This window comes from Eubalaena glacialis, chromosome X, assembly GCF_028564815.1.
Source record: "Eubalaena glacialis isolate mEubGla1 chromosome X, mEubGla1.1.hap2.+ XY, whole genome shotgun sequence".
NCBI lineage: Eukaryota > Metazoa > Chordata > Mammalia > Artiodactyla > Balaenidae > Eubalaena > Eubalaena glacialis.
In genome coordinates, this window is record NC_083736.1 from 33,389,780 (window position 1) to 33,411,853 (window position 22,074).

The 22,074-nt window shown below is 33.7% G+C and overlaps 1 protein-coding gene across 1 annotated transcript in view; it reads left to right on the plus strand.

Moving 5' to 3' along the window:
* CFAP47 (cilia and flagella associated protein 47) overlaps positions 1-22,074 on the plus strand; it is a 486,133-nt gene that overhangs the window by 208,300 nt on the left and 255,759 nt on the right. The window contains 5 exon segments of the mRNA XM_061178124.1: positions 6,895-6,992; positions 7,279-7,395; positions 13,845-13,872; positions 13,875-13,978; positions 17,488-17,600. Of these exon segments, the coding sequence (XP_061034107.1) occupies positions 6,895-6,992; positions 7,279-7,395; positions 13,845-13,872; positions 13,875-13,978; positions 17,488-17,600 (460 nt within the window).

Here is a 22,074-nt window from a genome sequence, read left to right on the forward strand (position 1 = left end):
TTTTACATAGCATTGATAGTCATTGCTCTGACAAGTGAGGTAATTATTACTCTCATTTCCTCTCACCTTCCTGCCTGAGTATCATCATTTTGTTAGATTTATTATACCTACATTGTCAATGCTTGTAACACGCACATCCATTCTATCAGTGTTCGACTGTGTCATTTTACCAGAGTTCTCCATTTTTAATTATTTTTGACTCAGCTGTTGGATGGTTGGATTTCATAATTATTTTGTCTTTCTAATTATCATTTCAGGGGCTCTAGTCTCTGAGTTCTCTTTGTAAGCATCTTCATTTTATTTACATGTGAATGGCATCTTGACTGAGAATCAGACTTGGGAATCACTCTTTATTTTTCTCTGAACTCTATGGATGGTACTCCATTGTGTTATGCCTGCAAAACAGCTTTGAAAAATGAGATCAGCCTGATAACTCCTCCCCTATAAGTGAATTGCTTTCTTCGGCTTTAGACTTTTTATATTCTCAAAGTAGGTGAGGTGTTCAAGACTGTGAAACCTGTTCTAAAGCATTTCCTTTGTAAATTTGGCATATGACATATTTTTTGTATTCCTTTTGAAGTGTAAGATATTGGTTGAAACTGAGCCATGAAGAGACTTTTTCTAACCTTCTATTAGCATAGATAATCTTGTATTATACCTGATCTTTTTCATATTTAATCTTAGATTATATTCCACATTTCATCAGTAACTGTGATATTTACTGTAGGATTATTTTGCAGATTATGTTCATTGTGTTCTGGAATTTATATCCTCTCCTTAGTTTTGTAGGAATTTTTATCATGAATACTATAGAATTATCTAGATAGATAGCTAGATAGATATGTATCTATGCATTTTAATATGGTAAGTTAAATTGATTTTTAAATGTAAACTAAACTTGCAGTCCTGGCACAAATTCAATTTTGCCATGATAGCTAATCTTTTTTTAATACCTTTCTAGAATTAGTTTACTAATATTTTAATTTTTTGCTTCAGTTTACAAGTGATAATTTGTAAATATTTTCTGTACATTTTAGTTTTTTGTGTGTAAATCTCTGATTACTTGAAGAAGAGTCCCTCTTTTGTAAGGGTCTCTATAATAGTGAAATTGGTTGTTTCTTAAATTTTGTAGAATTTACTGGTAAAACCATCTGGGCCTATTATTTCAAAAGGGATGATTAAATAACTAAATCAATTATTTAATTATAGTAAGATTATTCTTATTTTCTATTTTCCACTGAGTGAGATTTTGTAACTCACTTTATGAAATTAATGAATATCATCTAAATTTTTAAAATATATTAGCATAATATTATTAACCATTTGTGTCTGTTCTATGTAGCTGCTATAATTTCTTTCTTTCTTACATTTGATATTGTTTTCTTACACCTTCTTGTATTGGGCTGGCCAAGAACTTTTTGGACAACCCAGTGTTTCTAATCAGTCTTCTCCATAGTAATTATCACCCTGGTACAGAATAGACTTCACTTTCTTTCTAGTTTAATGATGCACTTATATGGAGGTTCTACCAAGTATTATATACATTATCTCAATCTCATGTGGCTGACCTGATAATTATTTAGAGTTCACATATCCTAATAAATCAACTGCCTTTAGAAGCAAGATGACTTCTACATTAAAGCATATATTACATGGCATTTCCAAAGTCTTTTAAAAAATAATTTAAAATGTCCTATGTTATCTGTTATGAATATAGGCACAAAAATCCTCAAAAATACTAGCCAACAGGATCCAGCAACATTTTAAAAGAATTAAACAAAATTACTGGATAAAATATATCTCAGGAATGAAAGATTGGTTTAGCGTGTAGATACCAATCAATGTGATACAACATATTAATAGAATATAAAGGAAAAAAATGAACATTTCAAAGGACACAGCAATAGCAAAATCACATATCTAGCAAGAGATTTTAACAAGAATATATAAGAAAACATTTAAAACTCAACAATAAAAAAATAACAATTAAAAAATGGGCAAAGGATTTGAATAGACATTTTAAAAATTAGAAGGTAAGTAAATGGCGAATGAGCACATGAAAAGATGCTCTATGTAATTAGTCATTAGGGAAATGCAAAGCAAAACCACAGTGAGATAGCACTTGTCACCAACTACTATGACTTAAACTTGTCACCAACTACTATGACTTAAACTATTTAAAAAAAAAAGAAAGGAAGTCATATTATAACAAGTATTGGTAAGGATTTATAGAAATGAGAACCTTATACATTGCTGGATAGATTGGAAAACAGTGCAACCACTTTGGAAAACAGTTTAGTAATTTTTTCGATATATTAAAAGTAGATTAACAATATTTTCTAGCAGTTTCACTCAGTGGTTTATACTCAAGATAATTGAAAACATGTTCACACAGAAACTCCTATATAAATGTCTATAGCAGTGTTATTTATAATAGTCAAAAAGTAGAAACCACCCAAATACCCATAAACTCATGAATGGATAAACAAAATATGTATGTTCATAAAGTGAAATGTTATTCAGCCATAAAAAGGAATGAAGCACTGATACATGCTACAGCCTTTAACCTTGAAAACATTATGCTAAATGAAAGAAGCCAGAACAGAAGAGGATACATATTTTATGATTCCATTTCTATGACATGTCCAGAATAGACAAATCATAGTGACAGAAAGTAGATTAATTTTTTCCAGGGGATGAGGGAAGAAGAAAATGGGAAGCAACAGCCAATATGTTTGGGATTTCTTTATGTGTTCATAAAAATATTATAAAATTATATAGTAGTGATGATTGCACAACTCTGTAAAAATAATAAACAACAATGGACTGGACAATTGAATTGGGTGAAATTTATGATATGTGAATTATATATTAATAAAGCCATTATAAAAATGTACTATTATAATACCTAAAATATTTATATAATAATTATGATATTCATAAAAATAAGTGAATGCACTTATTCCTTCAGTACATAAAATGATTCAGTTTTATGTGTAACAGCCATATCTCTAATTCATAATAATATTAGGACCAGCATTTTTATTAATATTTTAATATTTCTGAATATTTGGAGTGATATAATTGAAAAACAGATAAAAATATAACTTCCAAATTAGAATTTTAAAACATCTGTGAAACATCACTTGACTTTTCTGGTTCCTGACAAATGGGGACCAGATTAGACCGCTGGTTCTCTCGCTAAAAAACAACCCTAGATCAACACTTCTCAGACAGTAATGTGAATATAAATCGCTCGGAGATTTTGTTAAACTGTTTTTATGTTTCAGTAGGTGTTGAGTGGGGCCTGAAAGTCCTCATTTCCAACAAACTTTCAGTCGATGAAGGTGCTGCTGATTCACAGAGCACACTTTGGAGAGCAACATCTTTGTGGGAGTAGAGAAGAGAGAGTAGCTTAGATCAAAGGAACGAACATAAAAGCAGAGAAAATCCTTGGCATTCCTAAGACTGTGGTACAGTGTAATGGGGGCTTGTCAGCAGCCTTGTGTATGAATGACAGGATACAGGCATGGGATCAGAGACAGGAGAAGAGCTTTGAAGTTTGGTTCTTACCTTTTCCCAATATTGTCCTGGAGAATTATGGCCAACCTGTTCACACTTTGAGCACAACAGTCCACGCCAACAATTGTTTGACAAGTAATATCAAAGCAGTTCCAGGGTTATGATGGGATGACCAAAAATAGGTGCTGCTGGTTTCCACTCAGGGAGGTAGAAGACTGGAAAGAGCTTTGCTCCCACCCCTAAAATAACAGTGACAGCAAAAGCCATACAAAGCAAATTATCAGTTTTTTTTAAGCTCCCCTAGAAAGCTGAAGCTGGAGGGCAATAAAGTGGCCCAAAGTCCAAGGAGGAGTAGGTGCTTACAGGAAGAAGTGGGATGATAGCAATTTTCTTCTTGTGGTAGAGACAGCTAGATGCCGAGAAGAAGAGTTAAGGTGGTTGGTGAATTGGTAGAAACCTGGTGTACTCTGATGAGAGAGCATGAAGTCTCTGGGGGCCAGAGTTAAAGGGAGAGTCTGCATCCTCTTGAAGGTTTTTACTCCACAAACCTCCCTGGTTGCTCACAGAAAGGACTGGAGTGAGTCAGGAGAATGTGCTCCCTGTAGCGCAGACCTGGGGGGAGGGGCAGGCAATTTGACTCCTATATTCCCTGTAGAACAAAAGTGTTCATCTGTGGGGAGAAGAGCAACACATAACTGTCATCCTTAGGGCCCTGGTGAAAGCTCATTGCAGCTTCAAAAAACCCTTAAAAACAAAAAACCCCACCTCTCCCCCTGGGAAGGAGGCTGGAATTTGACATGACAATCAAGTAGAAGATCCCAAAGAATCTACAGAAAAGCTCCTAAACTAGTATAAGTGTTTATCAAGGTTGTAGGATGGATATATGATCAGTATACAAAAATAAATTCTACTTCTATGTAATGGCAGTAAACAATTGGAATTTGAAATTATCTATCTATATATATACCTATATATAATTTATCATAGCGCCATTACATTCTTAAGTGTAAACCTAACAAAATATGTGTAGAATATATGTGCTGAATGTTACGGAACACTGATGAAAGAAATCAAAGATAACTAGATAGAGAAATACACCATGCACGTGGTATTGGAAGACTCAATATCGTTAAGATGTCAAAATGATCTGTAGATTCAATGTAACCCCAGTGAACATCCTACCACACTTTTTTTTGTAGATATCAATAAGTTGACTCTAAAATGCACATGGGAATTTTGGAAGTGATGAAACTTTTCTGTATGGAAATGTGATGGTGAATACATGATAATGTATCTCTCAAAATCCTAAAAGTGTATCTCTCAAAATCCAGAAAGAGTGAATGTTAGCGTATATATATTTTTTAATCAACCAAGACATAGAAGTAGTAATCCAGGATGGAATGCAGACTGTGACAAATGAATCTAACTGCGTTACAGATGTTTGACAACCTCACTGAATGTAATGGAGGAGAAAGGAGCTGACTTAATTCTCTCTTGAATATAGTACCATGACTGCATAATGTAGAACTAAAGACAAATAGAACTGTACATATACAAGTTACTCTAGTTTCTTACAGGGGGATGGGTTTGCAATTCTGAAAGTACTTTATACGTATACTGTGGCTCAACAAATAAGTAAATCTATTTTCGATAGTGAGAGCCATGTTTTTCACTGTTGAAAGAAACAAGTTAGAAATAGGCAAAGGGGGAAGGTCATAATGAACCCTGTGATGCTGGATTGCAGTTGGTGGAATTGGAAGTAACAGTATAACACTTAGGTTTTGCTATATTGTTATCTATTCATTAACTTCTAGTTAGGAAATATTTCATTAGTTTTCCTCTTGTGGTTGTAATCTTTCCTCAGTAAGATGTTAAACTCTTTCAGGGGAATTTCTATCCCTTGTCTGATGTCGGTACAAGATAAGGATGAGATACTTAGAGGTCACAGTCTATATCCACTGCCAACTGACTGTTTCACTATAAACTTAAAAGGCTAGTAAATTGCCTTTTTCAGATTTAAGTTAGAATTGTTGTTTCTAGTTCATAGAAAAATGAATTTTGGCTACAAATTGAGACCTTTTTATTAAAAGCTATGAGTGGCAAATATACATCAAGAAGTACATTTAGACTATAATTATTCAGACAACTAGAAATGTACATTTTACAATAATTACTTTGGTTGTATCACATCTTATATCAGACATACAATTATTTATAGATTTCTGCCAGGAAAAAAAATACTTTCAAAAATATAGTGCAGAATGTTGTTTGCTATGTGTTAGTTGAAAATTCCTAGTGATCTTTGTTTGCTAGACTAATTTTGCAATAATATACTATAGAAATCCTCTAGAAACGTTCAATGTTGCAGCGTCTAAGATGAAAAAGTACTGGGCACTGTTTCTGAGAAATATCGGGGACATCTGTGGTTCCAGAGAAAATTAAGTCTTCCAGTTCCAGACGTAAAACAATCCTACTTTGTGAAGTCATATACATGTCATGAACATATCCCATCATGGTTTCTTCTTCGCGGAAAACGAGAATCAAGGGATTTGAGGGGGTTTATGAAGATCACCAGTTTTTCCCCCTCTTTTCAGACAAGAAATTATCTCAAACCATTAAGAATCTAGGCCCTTTTGGAAACATTTTTAAAAAGGAAATGTCACATTCATCACAGCAATAATTTCTGATGTTTAAATCATCTTTCCTTCCTCCCAAATATAGGACAGGTTTGTTTTTGTTTTGTTTTTCACTAAATATCCAGATACTTTCACCTTTTTTTCCTAGTCGCAGCATAGTAGTCGTCTCTGTAACTGAAAACTTCTTTTTTTTTGAAAACTTCTTTTATTATTCCTCCATCTTGTATTATCTTTTATAGGTCATTTCTGGTTTCTTTAAGCCATAAATCTCCAACCCCTTTCACATACTTACCCTACATGTGGAGGAATTTCTGCAACAATAGTGAAACGCACACTAAAACTTTAGAGTTACAGGAAACCTCATGCCTTCCGAGCCTCCTTACCCGTGTTGATGATCATTGATCAAACATTTGAACTTCACGATACTCAACAGAATGAGTAATTTTGAAATATCAGATTTTTTTTTCTATTACTGCATGGTCGTATATTCTTCAAAGTGGTTCCAGTAGAAATAAAGGAGACAGCTTGCAGTTGCCTGTAATACCTTACAGATATATTTCATGTTACTAAGCTTCTGAGGTTTATTTATTTATTTTTTATTTCCAAAATAATATGTTTTTTTCTTTTCCAAGCTAAGGCAAATTTCTCTTTGACTATCGCTCAAACTTCCATAAGAGAGATTGTTAGAAAAGTAAAACTATTAGGATATTTACTCTCTCTCTCTTTTTTGGAGCAGATGTTATTCCCTCTGAGAGATGGATAGTAAATTTTGACAGAGACCTTTTAGATGGTCTTGTTTTTGCAACACTGTTAGGAGCCTATTGCCCATTTTTGGTAAGAGTCCTTTTTATGCAGAGTGGTCTTCTCTTATTTGAAAGAACTTAGTAATTAAAATTTGAAATACTTTCTGCAAACTGATTCTTTTGAAGTTTTAATTTTAAGTCATACCTACATCTGAATGGCTAGCATTCCCTTTTTATTTATTCTTTTATTTTGATTATAATAATCTCCTACTGACTAATGTTAGTATTTAAATGATTGTTTACTGAACTACAGAGAACAGTTAAAAAGCAGTAATTTTTATTCCATTACTAAAAGATTTGTTTGTTGTCTTTTCCAGATTGAGTCTCATTTTGTAAATATGTACACACAACCGAAAAGTTCTGAACAGTATCTGCACAATTGCCTGATTATTGTGAATGTTCTTCGTGAAATTGGCTTTGACATGGACATACAGGTGGGTGCCTTAAAATCACACATTCTATAAATATTTTATGAATTTCTTCTCTTACTTTTTCCAGCTTTTTAAGTTACGGCTGGCAAATAAAAATTGTGTATATTTAGGTTGTACAATGTGATTTTTTGTGTGTACAATGTGATGATTTAACATATGTATACAATGTGAAATGATTACCATGATCAAGTTAATTAACACGTCAGCATCCATCACCTCACATAGTTACTTTGTTTTTTGTGGTGAGAATACTTAGGATCTACTCTCTTAGCAAATTTCAAGTGTACAGTCCAGTATATTATTAACTATAATGACCATACTTTACATTACTTCCCCAGAACTCAGTCATCTTATAATTGAAGATTTGTACCCTTTGACCAACATCTCCCCATTTCCCCTGTCTCCATCCCCTGGCTACTACCATTTAACTCTCTGGTTCTTTGAGTTTGACTTTTTTAGATTCCACATATAATTGAAATCATACAGTACTTGTCTTTCTGTGTCTGGCTTATTTCACTTACTATAATGTCCTCCAGGTTCATCCATATTGTCACAAATGGCAGGATTTCCTTCTTTTTTATGATTAAATAATATTCCATTGTAAGTATATACCACATTTTCTTTATCCATTCATCTGTCAAGAGACACTTACGTTGTTCCTGTATTTTGGCTTTTGTGAATAATGCTGCATTTGAACATGGAAGTGCAGATATCTGTGATGTAACTGATTTTATTTCCTTTGGATATATACCCAGAAGTGGAATTGCTGGACGATGTAGTAGTTCTATTTTTAATTTTTTGAGGAACCACGATACTGTTTTCCATAGTGGCTGCACCAATCCACATTCCTACCAAGAGTGTGCATGTGTTCCCTTTTCTCCACATTCTCACCAACTCTTGTCATCTCTTATCTTTTCGATAATAGCCATTCTAACCGGTATAAGATGATCTCTCCTTGTGATTTTGATTTACATTTCCCTAATGGTTAGTGATGTTAAACATCTTTTTATGTACCTGTTGGCCATTTTTATGTCTTCTTTGGAAAAATGTTGATTGACTCCTTTATAATATTCCTTTGTTCATATATTTTAAATCTAAATTGAAACAGTCTTTTCATGGGATATTGCTAAAATGTGGAAATTGAAGTATGACTTCATAGAAATCTACTGGCTGTTTTTAAATGTGTGTAATTATGTACATCTGACTGTGTAATAAGCAAGCAGTTCTAGCGATAGGTCCAGTTTTCTTAAACCCCAACAATGAAGTTTAAGTGCTTTATTAATATTATCTGAGCTCTAAGAATGAATTAAAGGAGCAGATTGTTTGAATATAGATGTTCTATTATTGTTTTCCTATTTGGTAGCAAAAAAGAAGAATTTTCACCTTAGTTTTAAAATAAATATTGATGTAGAGGTCACAATGTCAATACAGAGTTTTATTATGTTTAGACCTCCAAGTTATAATTCCATCTGGCCTTTCACATCGTCCTCTATAGCAACAATCAAAAACATATTATATGCTTACCATTTTCTGAGCCTTTAGTTTGTTACTTTAGAGTAATGAAGTAGTATAATAAATTATTTCTGACTTCAAAGAATATGCAAACTCATTGAATTATCAAGATATATGCAAGTTAAATGATAAATAATGTTCTACTGATTTAATTGTCAATGTAGGAAAAGAATAAAGCGTAGAATTCAGATAAAAGAAGAGATCAGTGTGATCTAGATTGATCCACCATAGACTTTGTGGAGAAGGCAGGACTTACGTGGGGTCTGAATGGTGGGTTGGATTTGGATTGGTAGTGGTAAGAGAGGGTGTTTATTCAGGCATAAGCAGAATGTAGAATGTGGACAAATGACATACATTAAGGAAATTGTGTGAATAGTTTGCCTTAGTTGGAGTTTGGGATTGGAAAAGTAGACATAGGGCATATACTGGGATCTTCGGTATCAACATAAAAAGTCAGGAGTTTACTATGTGGGTGTTGTGGGAATAAAGGTGTTTACTCTTACAGCAGTGGTGAGGATGGACCTAGACGAAAGGCACTGGAAACAGGGAACACAGTACAATAAAAATGCCATTGCAGTTGGTCAAGGAGAAAAGTAGTTTCTCTACTCATATCATTTTAATGGGGACTTAAAATAATAAACTGATAGGGGAGATATCGTGAGGTTTGTGAGACCTGGTGACCAGACACAAAAGGGCACAAGAGGACCATTACAACAAACTCTGAGTTTTCCGTTCTGTGATTCAGAGAGATTGATGATGCCAGTGCCCACTTGTGGCTTGGTACAAAGTGCTTCCTTACACCTGCTGGAGAAATGATGTTTCATAACGGCTTGCTTTTTCCTTGTATTAAAGTCACTTATATGTTAAAGTCAGTTTGTACCAGGTCTGACATTTATCTTTTATATTGGTAGAGCTATAAAGAGATACTGTAATCAAGGGTTTTGGCCAAAGAGTTCTTTTATAAGAGTTTTAAAGATAAACTCTAATTAAATACTTCAGTGTGGAAGAAAAAAATATTATAGTTCCCGTCAATTCGACAGGTTGAATATCCTCCATGAAATATGCTGGATAGACCCTGCAAAGGATACGGATATGGTGAAACCATACTCATGCCTTCAAATATGTTACTGACTAAGAGTTGCACATATATCTGGTACAAAGCAGCCAGTGCATGCCAAGAAGACATAGAAACAGTATGCTTTGGGAATCAAAGGGGGAGAGAAATCATTCTGAAAAAGGAACCAGGAAGAGTTGCATAGGACATTTGGTGTTTAAGGTAACCTTTGAGAATTTGGTAAGGGTTTACAAGAAACTTAAAATATCTTTGTTTAGAAAATATAATTCATCGTACATTGTGATTCTCTCCTTTGCTTTTTGACTTCCTCAGATAAATTGACTCAAAATGTTTATTTTATTGTGTAGCCAAAAAAAAAAAAGATTTTAAAATTTGAGTATCTACTACATAAAAAATGTAGAGAAGATGTCTAAGATTTGATGAATGGAAAAATTGACAATTAACTTAGCTGATAATTACCAAGCTTTAACCAGCCAGTTACAGTTCCCTACCTTTTTATCAGCCTGAATTTACCCACTGCATTAAATGTCAAAGTTTTAAAAATATCACCCTTAAATTAACTTAACCATAGTGAATTAATGCTGATGCTTAGCACTGGTCCACATTTGAATCTTGTGAAATTCACCGCTGGACTTATTTATTAATGTTTAAGTTCCTGATTCATCATGTCCTTCTTTGCAACTATTGAATCAGTTGGATAAGTTTCTGTGCCAGTGTTATGCCCTGTTGTGGAATCCTGCCAGCTGGAATGTAACAATTATTACATATCCTCCCTTTTAAAGCAAAGATATTGTGCAAATTATTTGGACTCAGCATAGAATGTATTTTTATTCCCTCATGTAGAGAGAGAGAGAGATTCTCCTACACATAATTCACTGAGTAGTGATGGAAGCTAAGGGTGAATAGATAATCTAACTTTTCTCTTAAAAATTTTGTTACTTTATATCAGCTTGGATGCTTTCAGCCTTAATAACAGAATTCATGAATAAAAGTGTTTTAAAAGTAAAGAAAGTCAATGTTTTATGTAAGATGAATTCAGGCAGTAGAAGATTGTAGGGATAGTTATTCATTTCCTCAATAAAGTCATCAAAGATTCATTTTTGCTCAGCCCTTCTCAGCCTGCTGGCTTTGTTTTAAGCATGTGCTCTAATAACCACAAAGTTCCTACTGAAAATCTTACATAACACCATTATACAGCTGTTCTTGGTCTGGTTGAATAGGACCTCTTCTCATTTTCCATAAAGTAAACTTTCCCAATGGTCCCACAGCATACTTCCCATCGTATATCACTGACCATAATTGCATCCCATGTTTGTAGTTAAACCAGTGTTTGAGAAAGGTAATGGAACAGCCACAAAAATTGGGAGTCTTAGTAAAGAAGAAAGGAGAAAATTGCTGTTGGCAAGGCAACCAGTAGTGTTCGCTGTAGGATTATGGTATGTCATTGGGTACTACTAGTTTTGACTGGTATCTAGTTTGAAAGCTGGGATATCTTGAAGTCATAGCAAATTAAACCCAGATGAGGACATTGAGACCTAGAGAAACCAATTGATTTAGTAAAGATTATGGCACTTTGTGGTAACAGGACTTGATTTTAGTTTACTAGATTTTTACTCCACCATTTTCCTCTATTATGGCATTTTTTAAAAAATTCCCTGTCTTTTGTTAGTCCAGTTTGAAAATATCATCAGGGGAAAAATGGATCAATACAAGTGAAGTTCTTCTAGGTTAGAACTGTGTAGAGAAAGTGATGATTATCTTTGAAATATATCACATGAAAATCTTGTTTTAAACAAACATAACTTATTTTGACATTTGGCTTTTTAAGCCTAGGATTGACTAAAATGCAATTTCTTTAGGTTATTTTCATTGAAATTTATCATAAAGGTAAGGCTATGCTTTTCTGTGGTTTTTCACTCTAATACCCTGATTATCAAATATATTTTTCAATTAAGATAAACATTTTTTTTCATTTCCAAAATGCTGCCTCTTCATCCTATTACATATTTTTCAAAGGTGAGTTTTTGGAATAATTTTGTATTGCTGCCTATATATTTTATGCTGTAGTCACTATAACTGTTCAGAAGACTTTTACTGGCCTCAGACTTGGGAACCAGAGTATCCTGCCACTAGTTCTACCCTTTCCCCAATGAACACATTTCCCATCACTGTAGATAGCTCTCTTTGGATCACGCCCAGAGGCTGGCCCATAGTCTTCATTTTGTGGGAATTAAACTCTGTATTCCATTTTTCAGTTTGTCCTTATGTTGAATAATTTTCCTATATATGTTGACTAACATTGTCTTTAGTGAAGAAATGTGAGATGACAGAATACTGATGAGAAACTTTGAGGTCCTGATATATTTCTCAGTTTTCCTCACATCATACTCACTAACAGTTTTCTACCCTGCCAAGGCTCCCCCTTTTCCCCCTAATAATCTCCTCCCCAGGCACCTTTATTGGTTAGCCTTACTGCTTATTGACAGAACAAGAAAGAATAAACCTTTGTTGTTCTTTCAAAGAAGGAAAAGGATGTATTCGGGAATGTGGGCTAGCAGATGATCAAGGGGGCTGTCATTATTCTGTGGTAACTGCTGCCAGATTTCAGAATCAAGTACTTTAGTTCCACATAACACTTTAGATATCCTTAGCTCTGGCACTATTTGTGTTTCCAAGCCAGGCCCAGATCATTTTCAGTTGCTAATGTGAATGTGTGCCATTAAGTCATAGTAGATCTTCATTTTTGGGAAATGTTAGGAGCTCCCTGTTGACTAACAATGACAGAGCTGCTTGTTTATCAGTGGTGTTTATATGTCTTTGAGTCTTTGCCTCAGACCAATCCCAATACTTCATTGCTATGAATAATTCTTCCCCACTGCTTCCGCCTTTTTCTAGGAGATCATAGGCACTACATAAACTGAGAGAAAGAATCCTTCCTCCTTCTGCGCTTGACTTTACATTTTGGGTTTAAGGCACATTCTGGCTATGTTGATTGTCCCTGCTGTTATTCCTCTCTAATTCTGGATCTTCTCTCAAATCTCTTCCAACAACCAGCACTAATTTATCTTGTTTATCAGTATAATTACATTTTCTGCCTTACTGTGATTTGTTCTAGGCAAAGTACTTCCCCAGCCACCTCCCCCTGCCCCTACCTGATCTGCCCGAATTGTTGCTCTTGTGTTATTCCTTGTTCAGAAATCAAGTCCCTCACCCTGGCATCCACACACTCCTCTGTGTGGCCGTGGCAATCCTTAGTCTTTTCTTCCACAACTGGCCCCTTCTGATCTTATTATGCGTGATTCGGATTGTACTTTTTCTTTCCCAAATGAACACTATACTTCCTATATCCTTGTCCTAGAGTTCTTTACCTTTCTGATAGAATAAACCTTTCTCTCACTCCAAACACCAGCTTATTTAAAATCCAAGCATTCTTCAAGGCCATCCCATCTGCTACCTCCTCCTTTGGGCTTTTGCTTGAAAACCTCTTGCTATCTTTTACCTTAGTAGTTTGTCTACTATTACTTTTTACCGTATTATATACTTTAAGTCAGGGATGGTATCTTAATCACATTAGTATTTCTAGTGCACAGTATTTTTTCTGACTTCTGACTAGCTTTTATGACATCTTTGAGGCTGTGAGGTCATTGTTATATTTAGAATACATCTGATTTATCTTTTAACGCATAGGTGAAGCTGTTCTGATTCACAGCAATATTTTGTTTGCTCATAGCAACATTTCAGTGTCATTGTCAATAACATTTTAAGATGTTTTAAGTAATTCAACAATTGATGTACTGTGCTTTAGCTCTTTTTATATATTTTATCTGTATTTCCTGTAATTTATAATTCTCTTCTTTGAAACTAGGCTACTGACATCTGTGATCCCAATCCAATCCGATGCTCATGTTTTGTGTCTACATGTATGAAAGACTTCCTGCATATCTCCCCAAGAAGGTGGTGCCCTTTCATTGTACTCTACATGACACTGTGTTGAGAGAGGTAAGGATATCTTTGGGGCCAAAATATACGTGGAGTTAAACATTTAAGTGGGTTTTAGATATTTCTTTCTCAACTCAAAATTAACAAAAGTATCAGTATGATAAAATAAGCCTTAAATGTTTTTCCTTCTAAACTAAAGGTATAGCAGAGTGAAAGGGAGAATTTTTCCTTAATAGTAATCACTACCTGCAATGAAATGATGATTCTTTGATTCATTTGAGGAATGGGGTGGGGAGATGGAAAATGAAAGTTAAGCACTTTGAAGGGCAAATCATTCAGGAAACTTGAGATCCATTTCATGTACAAGAAGACTGACGCAGTAAGTAGAAACTTGTGATCGGAGTATGCTTGGCTTTCCTTTAGGGAACTTTACACATCCAGATGGATTTTGTTCAAATGAGGATATGGAAAGGGAAGTAATAATGAAAGCACTCCTGACCAGGGCCACTATTAATTCCCACTAAGGGATTTTATATATGCTGGAGCTGCTAAATGTGTAACAGTGAATTTTTTAATATGAAGGAAAAATTAAAAATGAAATTTTCAGTCCTGTGACCATGACAAAACTATATAAATATGTCCATGTTTTGCAAGTGTTTTCTTTGATTGAGAAATATCTTGTCAGGGATCATCAACATCACTTTGGTTTTCAAACAATATGTTTCATATGAATACTTGTGAAATATGTTGAGCATACAGTTTTATTTCTTATATTTGTTTAAGACTGTTCCTTCTACTAGTTTTCATAAAATCTTCAGCCAGATTTATAGTTCTCTCCTTCTTTCTCAGGACAGTCTGGGCTGTTAGAATCTTACTATGTACGGAAGTTAATTTACCTCTTTGGTCAGATCATTTTTATTCCTTGTCCTCAGGCTGTTTTATGTATTCCTCCTCATGTTAAGCTGGGGGGGTGGTAATTTGATACTTTTGATGCAAAACATGTCCATATTTGGTCTTCAAAAGATACATCCTGGTGTTTTGTAGATGTAACCTTTTTGAGAAAATAACTGTGCAGGCTCTGTGACTGTATGAGTAATGGTTAATAAGGATTCAGTTAAAAATCAGGAAAAACTCAGGTCCTTGTCTCAAAGTGTAAAAGGCTCAATTTAGGGAAAAGAAAGCCACTTCTCCTGATTTTCTGTTAGCAAACATTGAGATATGATTCCTTTTTAAAAATTTTATTCCTTTCCCTTATTTTGTTGGAAAAAGAGATACAAAACTCTTCAGAGAACTTTTTCAACAGTATTTTGTACAGTAATTCACTACGTGCAATGATAATTAAGGGCCTTGGGTACTAACTGGCCTAGAGCTGTAATTACAATGAAGAGGACTTTTGACTTCAGAATCAAATTTCTGAAGAGTTAGAAATGCTTTGCTTAAGCCTGCAGAAGATAGGAGAGGTCTGAATTAGATTTAAGCAGTGATTTATTTCACTTAAGTATTATTACTAGTTTTCTAATTCTGTACACGTTTGAATTTCTTTATGCCATTTGATTATTATTTTGAAAAAGTTAATAACACAAGCTAATTTTTAAACATAAATTTTATTTGTGATGTTAAAAATCAGATTAAAGCATATTAAAATGGAAACATGATTTCTTTCCACACTTTTTACTAAGAATAATGTTCATACTTTAAGATTATAGATGCGATTCTACATAGAGCTTTTATTTTTCACAAATATAATAAACATCTTTTGAAGGAAACAATAAAAATTAAATAGAAATGCAAAATAAAATATCAATTACAACATGCTTTGATTTTAAATTTCATTCAAGAAAATCACTGATTTGGAAATTGCTGAGAATCTATGGCATAGTTTGCCCGTATGCATCAACACCGTAAATGACAGTGCCTAAGTAGTAGAATGTCATTCTTATCAACCCTTTCAACCTTCCAGTATAAAGAAAAATCTCAAGAAACGGCTACTATAGTTGAAAAAGTATTTTTGTAGCTATGTGTCACAAATAGAATACTGGGACCATTAAACAATGTAATGATCAGTGAAAAAATGTAGAGTGCAGTGATTTTCTGAGATACTTTTAAAAGCAGTTGAACTATCTTTTTTTTTTCCTTTTTGAAACAAAATTTACACAGAAGCACAATAGTTAAAGAATGGCTGTCATTGCAAAAGGAGAACTGAGGTTCCAAAACTTGCTTTCTTTCCTTGAACAGCTTTCCCTTCTCCCCATCTACCACTCACATGACCCCTACATGAAATCCTGGAGTTGGGTGGAATAATCTGACCACAGATGGGCCCTATGCCTTTGCATCATTTATTTATTTATTTATTTTTATATAAATTTATTTGTGTGTGTGTGTGTGTATGACATAATGAGAATGAGTAGCTTTCTTCAGATTTCAGGGCTGGTTATGGAAGTTCCAGGACTATAAACCAGTAACAGTTCATAGTACATCTACTATTATTTTCAACATTTCCTTCCAGAAAATGGAAATTAGCTCTCTGTGACTTAAAATCACTAGATCTGTTAATTAATACTTTAAATGCACACATACATACATAAAAAATAAGACAGTAGAGGAGTCTTGCCTCAATTGTTACTGAGATCTGTAAGCAGGTAAGCAACATGAGAGCCCCAAATTTGAGGGTAAACAAAGGGTAGAAACTTGAGAAAGGGTAGAAATTTGAGGGTAAACAAAGGGTAGAAACTCTTTGGCAACAACATACTTGTCTTGGTGGTTACCAAAGTTCTTATTGAAATATAAAAGTAGTTAATTTATCTTTCAACAGATGTCTACCATATTCTATCTATGACTGTAGTTCCTGGACTGCCTAAGTGCCGTCACCTTTTCCTTACTCTAATTTGGCCAACCATTCACTTCCCTCAGGTCTTCTCCGTCCTCTGGGTCAGTACTTTCCATGATAACTCTGTGTCGTTCTAATGTGTATATTTTTTAATCCCCATTATATTCTGCATAAACACTTATATACTCACATTTTTCATGAAATGCTCTCTAAAAATGAAGTAACTCATTCTCGAATATTCTCCATATCTTGGCATCAGGAAGGAAGGGACAGCCAACCCTTAGCTCTACTACCACTTCTAGATGAGGCCACCATCGTTTTCAGCCTGGACCTCTGATATTAAACCTACACTCCTTATAATGCTTTCTACACTGAGCAGCCAGAGTAACCTTTTTGTAAATTGGACTATGTAAGTTCTCTGTTTCAAATTCTTTAAAGATTTCCCTTTGCAGTACAATTAAAATCCAAGTTGCTAACTTTGGATTTCAAATCTTCGATGATCAGGTGTTCTTACATCTGTCATTTCCTTGACTGATAGCTCTTTCTCCCTGCCCACTTCTGGAAAAAAAACAATAATACACACACACACTATCTTTGAACACAAATTCTGCTTTCTTCCAGTTACTACACTAGGAGTAAGTATTTTCATGATTAAAATATATAACTCTTTGATAAAAATAAGAAATGTTAAGTTGTATATTTTTAAAATTCATGATCTCATTTATACTCTTCTTCAACATAGATTCTACTGAAAAATTCAAGCTTGAAAAACTTATTGTATAATGCTACAATTATCAGAAGAGATGCCACTGACTTCTCCCTCTCCCAAGGGAAGGTTGTGACAGTTTCTCCAAAGTAAGTGTTTTTTTTCTTTTAATTTTGCTTCATTGAACATATCAACCCTAGAGATTTAATGTGTGTTATAATTACAGAAGAGTGACCTGGATTTGTTTTTTTGTTTTTTTTTGTTTTTTTTTAAATAAATTTATTTATTTTATTTATTTATTTTTGGCTGAGTTGGGTCTTCATTGCTGCGCGAGAGCTTTCTCTAGTTGCGGAGAGCGGTGGCTACTCTTTTCGTTGCGGTGTGCAGGCTTCTTATTGTGGTGGCTTCTCTTGTTGCGGATCATGGGCTCTAGCACGTGGGCTTCAGTAGTTGTGGCTCCCGGGCTCAGTAGTTGTGGCTCACAGGCTCTAGAGCGCAGGCTCAGTAGTTGTGGCACATGGGCTTAGTTGTTCCCCGGCATGTGGAATCTTCCCAGACCAGCGCTCGAACCTGTGTCCCCTGCATTGGCAGGCAGATTCTCAACCACTGCGCCACCAGGGAAGTCCCTGGATTTGTTTTTAACAGATATGTGTAATGAAAAGATCGCCACTGCTGATATAGATAAGTTATTCATATGTCACTGAGATTTCTCACCAATTTTGTTAAAACAATTCTAACAATATAAAGCATTTGCTTTTTATGTATGCATTTAATTTTAGTTTATTTTGCATGCATATGGTCCGTAGAGAATAGCCTCTAAGTTCTTTATGTACTACAGTCCCAGTCCAGGAAACTGGAACCAATGTGTGCTAAATATATATATATATAATATTTAGTTGTTTCTGATTATAAATGCACTTCGTGCTCATTGTAAAAATTTAGAAACTATGAAAGAATGAAGAAAAATAAAAGTAAAGGCTAAAAATGTTACCTCAAAGATACCCCCAATGTTTCCATTTTTCTCTATCGCTTCATAATCATTGTATATTTATGTATGGATGTATACATACATGTACACTCCCAAATTGTGATGATATTCTATATAGTCTCATTTTTATTTGATTCTGTTCACATGATACTTGTTTAATGTTTCAATTACTAGCCCATTCTCAAAAATGAGGAACAAATGAAACCCTCAGAGAATAGTCTTGAGAAATTAAATACAAGCATACTATATAATTCTTCCTAGATCAACAAAGCCTACTTCATATATAATGTGTTAATGATGACAAATACTCTTATTACATATTACAACGATGATATGAGAATAGCTATGTCAGTACCACAGGAGTTGACAGATTTGATAACCAGTAATGGACTTTAACCAGTCTTAAATTTTAGTCATTGTCTTTGTATTCAATTATTTTTTCCTTGTGCAAAGCAACAGACTATAACTGCTAATTATCTTTTTGGTTTTTGAACTATACCTTAACCTGAATTACTTTTCATATGTAGTCTTTATTACTTCTAATATATCAAACACAGAAATAATTGGAAATGGGAGCCAGCTTTAATTGTATTTAAAATACGAAGAAACCCAGTTGCAGTAGTACATTTGACTTGTGTCATTAGCCTCTGTTCATTTTCTTCAGTTGCTGCTCCATGCTAAAGGAGTATATAATTTATAAAATCTGAATATTCATGGTTGAGACTATATCCAGATTGAATTAAATATGAGAAAAACAATTCTCCACTCACCTCTACCTATATTATAAATCAAATCCCAGAATAAAACTCTTTGTAAAAACAGCCCATTCGTTTTCCAAGCTATATTTCTTATATGTCTGTTATAAAACACAACTTTGGTAATACAAATTCATTTGGACATTGTCACAGTACCGTTTGTCTTCCCTCAGGACTTTGATAAATGATCTCTTCTCTGCCCTTCAAATAGGATGATACAAGTGAAAAGGATTAAAGTCCCCCCCGACCCTTTGTTCACTCATAAACCTGATAGCCTCGTCCAGTACTTCAAAGTTCTCATGATGTGGAAATTCTTCCTAACAACCACACTAAACCTCTGATATCTTAGCTTAAGACCATTTTTCTTGCTAGTTAAATTAACAATTAAATTTATAGTTTCTATTATAAATGTAAAACCTGTATACCTGCATTGTTGAAAATTTACACTTAACAGAAAAGTATAAAGAGGAAAACAAAAATTGTCTAGAATTCCATCAGATAAAAACATTTAATTTATTCATTTCTTTCCAGTCTTTTTATATGAACAAGTATGTGTTTATTATAGCATATGCATAATTAGATGTTTACAAAGTAAATGCATTATATATGTAAATATTAAAACAATATATGTTAAACATTTGTTATGTATGAAGTCTATATAGCATACATTTTTATGTACCTTTTCATATTTAATCATTCTTGCAACCATACTGGTGTCCTCGTTTTACAAAAGAAGACATTGGACACAGAGACATTAAATCATTTGCCCAATTTTCCCTGCTATTAAATGGTGAAATAGAGATTCAAAACCAGCCAATGTAAATCCAGAGTTAGTACTCTTATTAAACTAACACCTGCAATACTGTGTGTGTGTTTGTGTATATCATATTCATACAAAGCCCTTGGCATTCAGTGAAATGTGACTTTGACTATTTGTAAGAAATCTGAAGATCCATGACATATAATTATATCATTTTTGTTTCTCCAGGAGCTGGTTTGTGAGAATATTTCACTTGGGTGAACGTAATTCCCATTAATTTCTCAGCAGTGCTTTTTTCTTTTTATTCACATTGTACCTTTAATGGTCTGCATCAATATAGACATATTTATGAATATTAGCTTCTTGAGGTTTTTAACACATGCCAAGTGAACGTTAACTGACCATATATCCATGTACACTTATACATGTAATCATGAATATATGTATTCATATTTTGACCATATTGTACATGTACATGTATTCTTGTTTTCAACTTCTTTATCTTTTTTTTATCAAAATTTAATTTGCATCTGCTTTAACAACTCAGATACAGAAGAGTTTAACATGCAAAGGAAATCCTTCTCCCCTCATATTCCCATCTCCAGAGATCCATTTCTTGAGTGCCTACTTTTAACTCTTTCAACTATGTCTAATTTTAGTTCTTCCAATGGTTACCTCCATAAATATAAATAATCTATATATCTTTGCCAGTATTTTTATTATGTCAACTTCAGAAATAATGTCTTGACATATAGCTATAATATTTGATGGTCTTGCTTACTTATTCCTCTAGATGGATCACCCTCCCACCAAACATCACTAGTTTTATCCTCTGTTCATTACTGTTCCAAGAGTAAAAATGTGTTTTGTAAATATTTCTTATGCAGTCAGTGTACAAAGCATCTTTTGATTCTTTTTTTAAGCTGAGAAAATAAATTCTAAAGAAGTGCGTAAAATCCTTCCTTCAAGTATACCACATTCTAGAGCACTTTACCTTTCATTCTTATTTGGACTGAGTGCTTTCCAGACCTACTGAAGAGCTTAGTATTGGGCACTCTATATTTCTCTTTGGATAGAAACTAATATCCTTCTCTTCCTTAGTGTACTCACTTATTTACTAAAAAACTTCCTTTATGAAACCTTCTAATAAAAAGTATGGGAGAGGTAAATTTCCTAAAATTTTTATTTTTAAGCATGTCTTTTGACTACCCTTACACTTGATTTATATTTTGCTTGGTATATTTTTCCAAGATGAAAAGGTTTTTCCTCATAACTCTTGAGATAATTGTTCCACTTGCCTCATGGTATTCAGTATTTGTGATGAGAAAGTCTACTATAATTCTGTTTTCCCACACCTCTGGACATTTTTAGGATCTTCCATTGTGTTGTGATATTGTTCCAGAATGCATCAAGGAGGGACTTTTTAAATTCACTATCTGGGTGCACAGTGAGTCCTTTAATTATGAACTTGTTTTTCATAAGCTCTGGAAAATTCTCTTAAATAATTTCTTTCATCATTCTCTCCCCTCCATTTTCATTGTTCTCATTTTCCAACCTTTAGTTGTTGGATGCTACCTGTTAATTGGATCCTCTGTATATCCTATCTTATCACTCATATTTTGCAGCTCATTGCTTTTTTCTCTCTTTATGAACAAGCCTTCTTTTCCAACTGTTTCCTTTAGGAGATAGATAGATAGATAGATAGATAGATAAATAGATAGGTGATCTCCTATATATATTTGTAAGAATACTTTCTTTTGCATTGAGTATCTCTATTTCATAGCATCCTGTTCTTAAACTGGAGTTATAATATCTTAATAAGCATCTCTGATTTTTATATTCTGACTTTTACGTTCTCATCTATGACCTGTATTATTTTTATTTTCTTTGAGATCAGTCGGTATGTTTGTTTATCTTGGTCTCAGTGATATAAAAATATCTTTTTAGACTAAATAATTTAAAAGACTTTGGTTTTTACACATAGGGTTCAGAAAATATTTTATTTGCTTTAAAATGTCTGTAGGTTTATCATTATCAGATATTATATAATTATCTATGTGCACCATATCCTGTCTTAGATTCTGTCTGAATCATGATTAATAATGGCTCTTTCTGCCAGT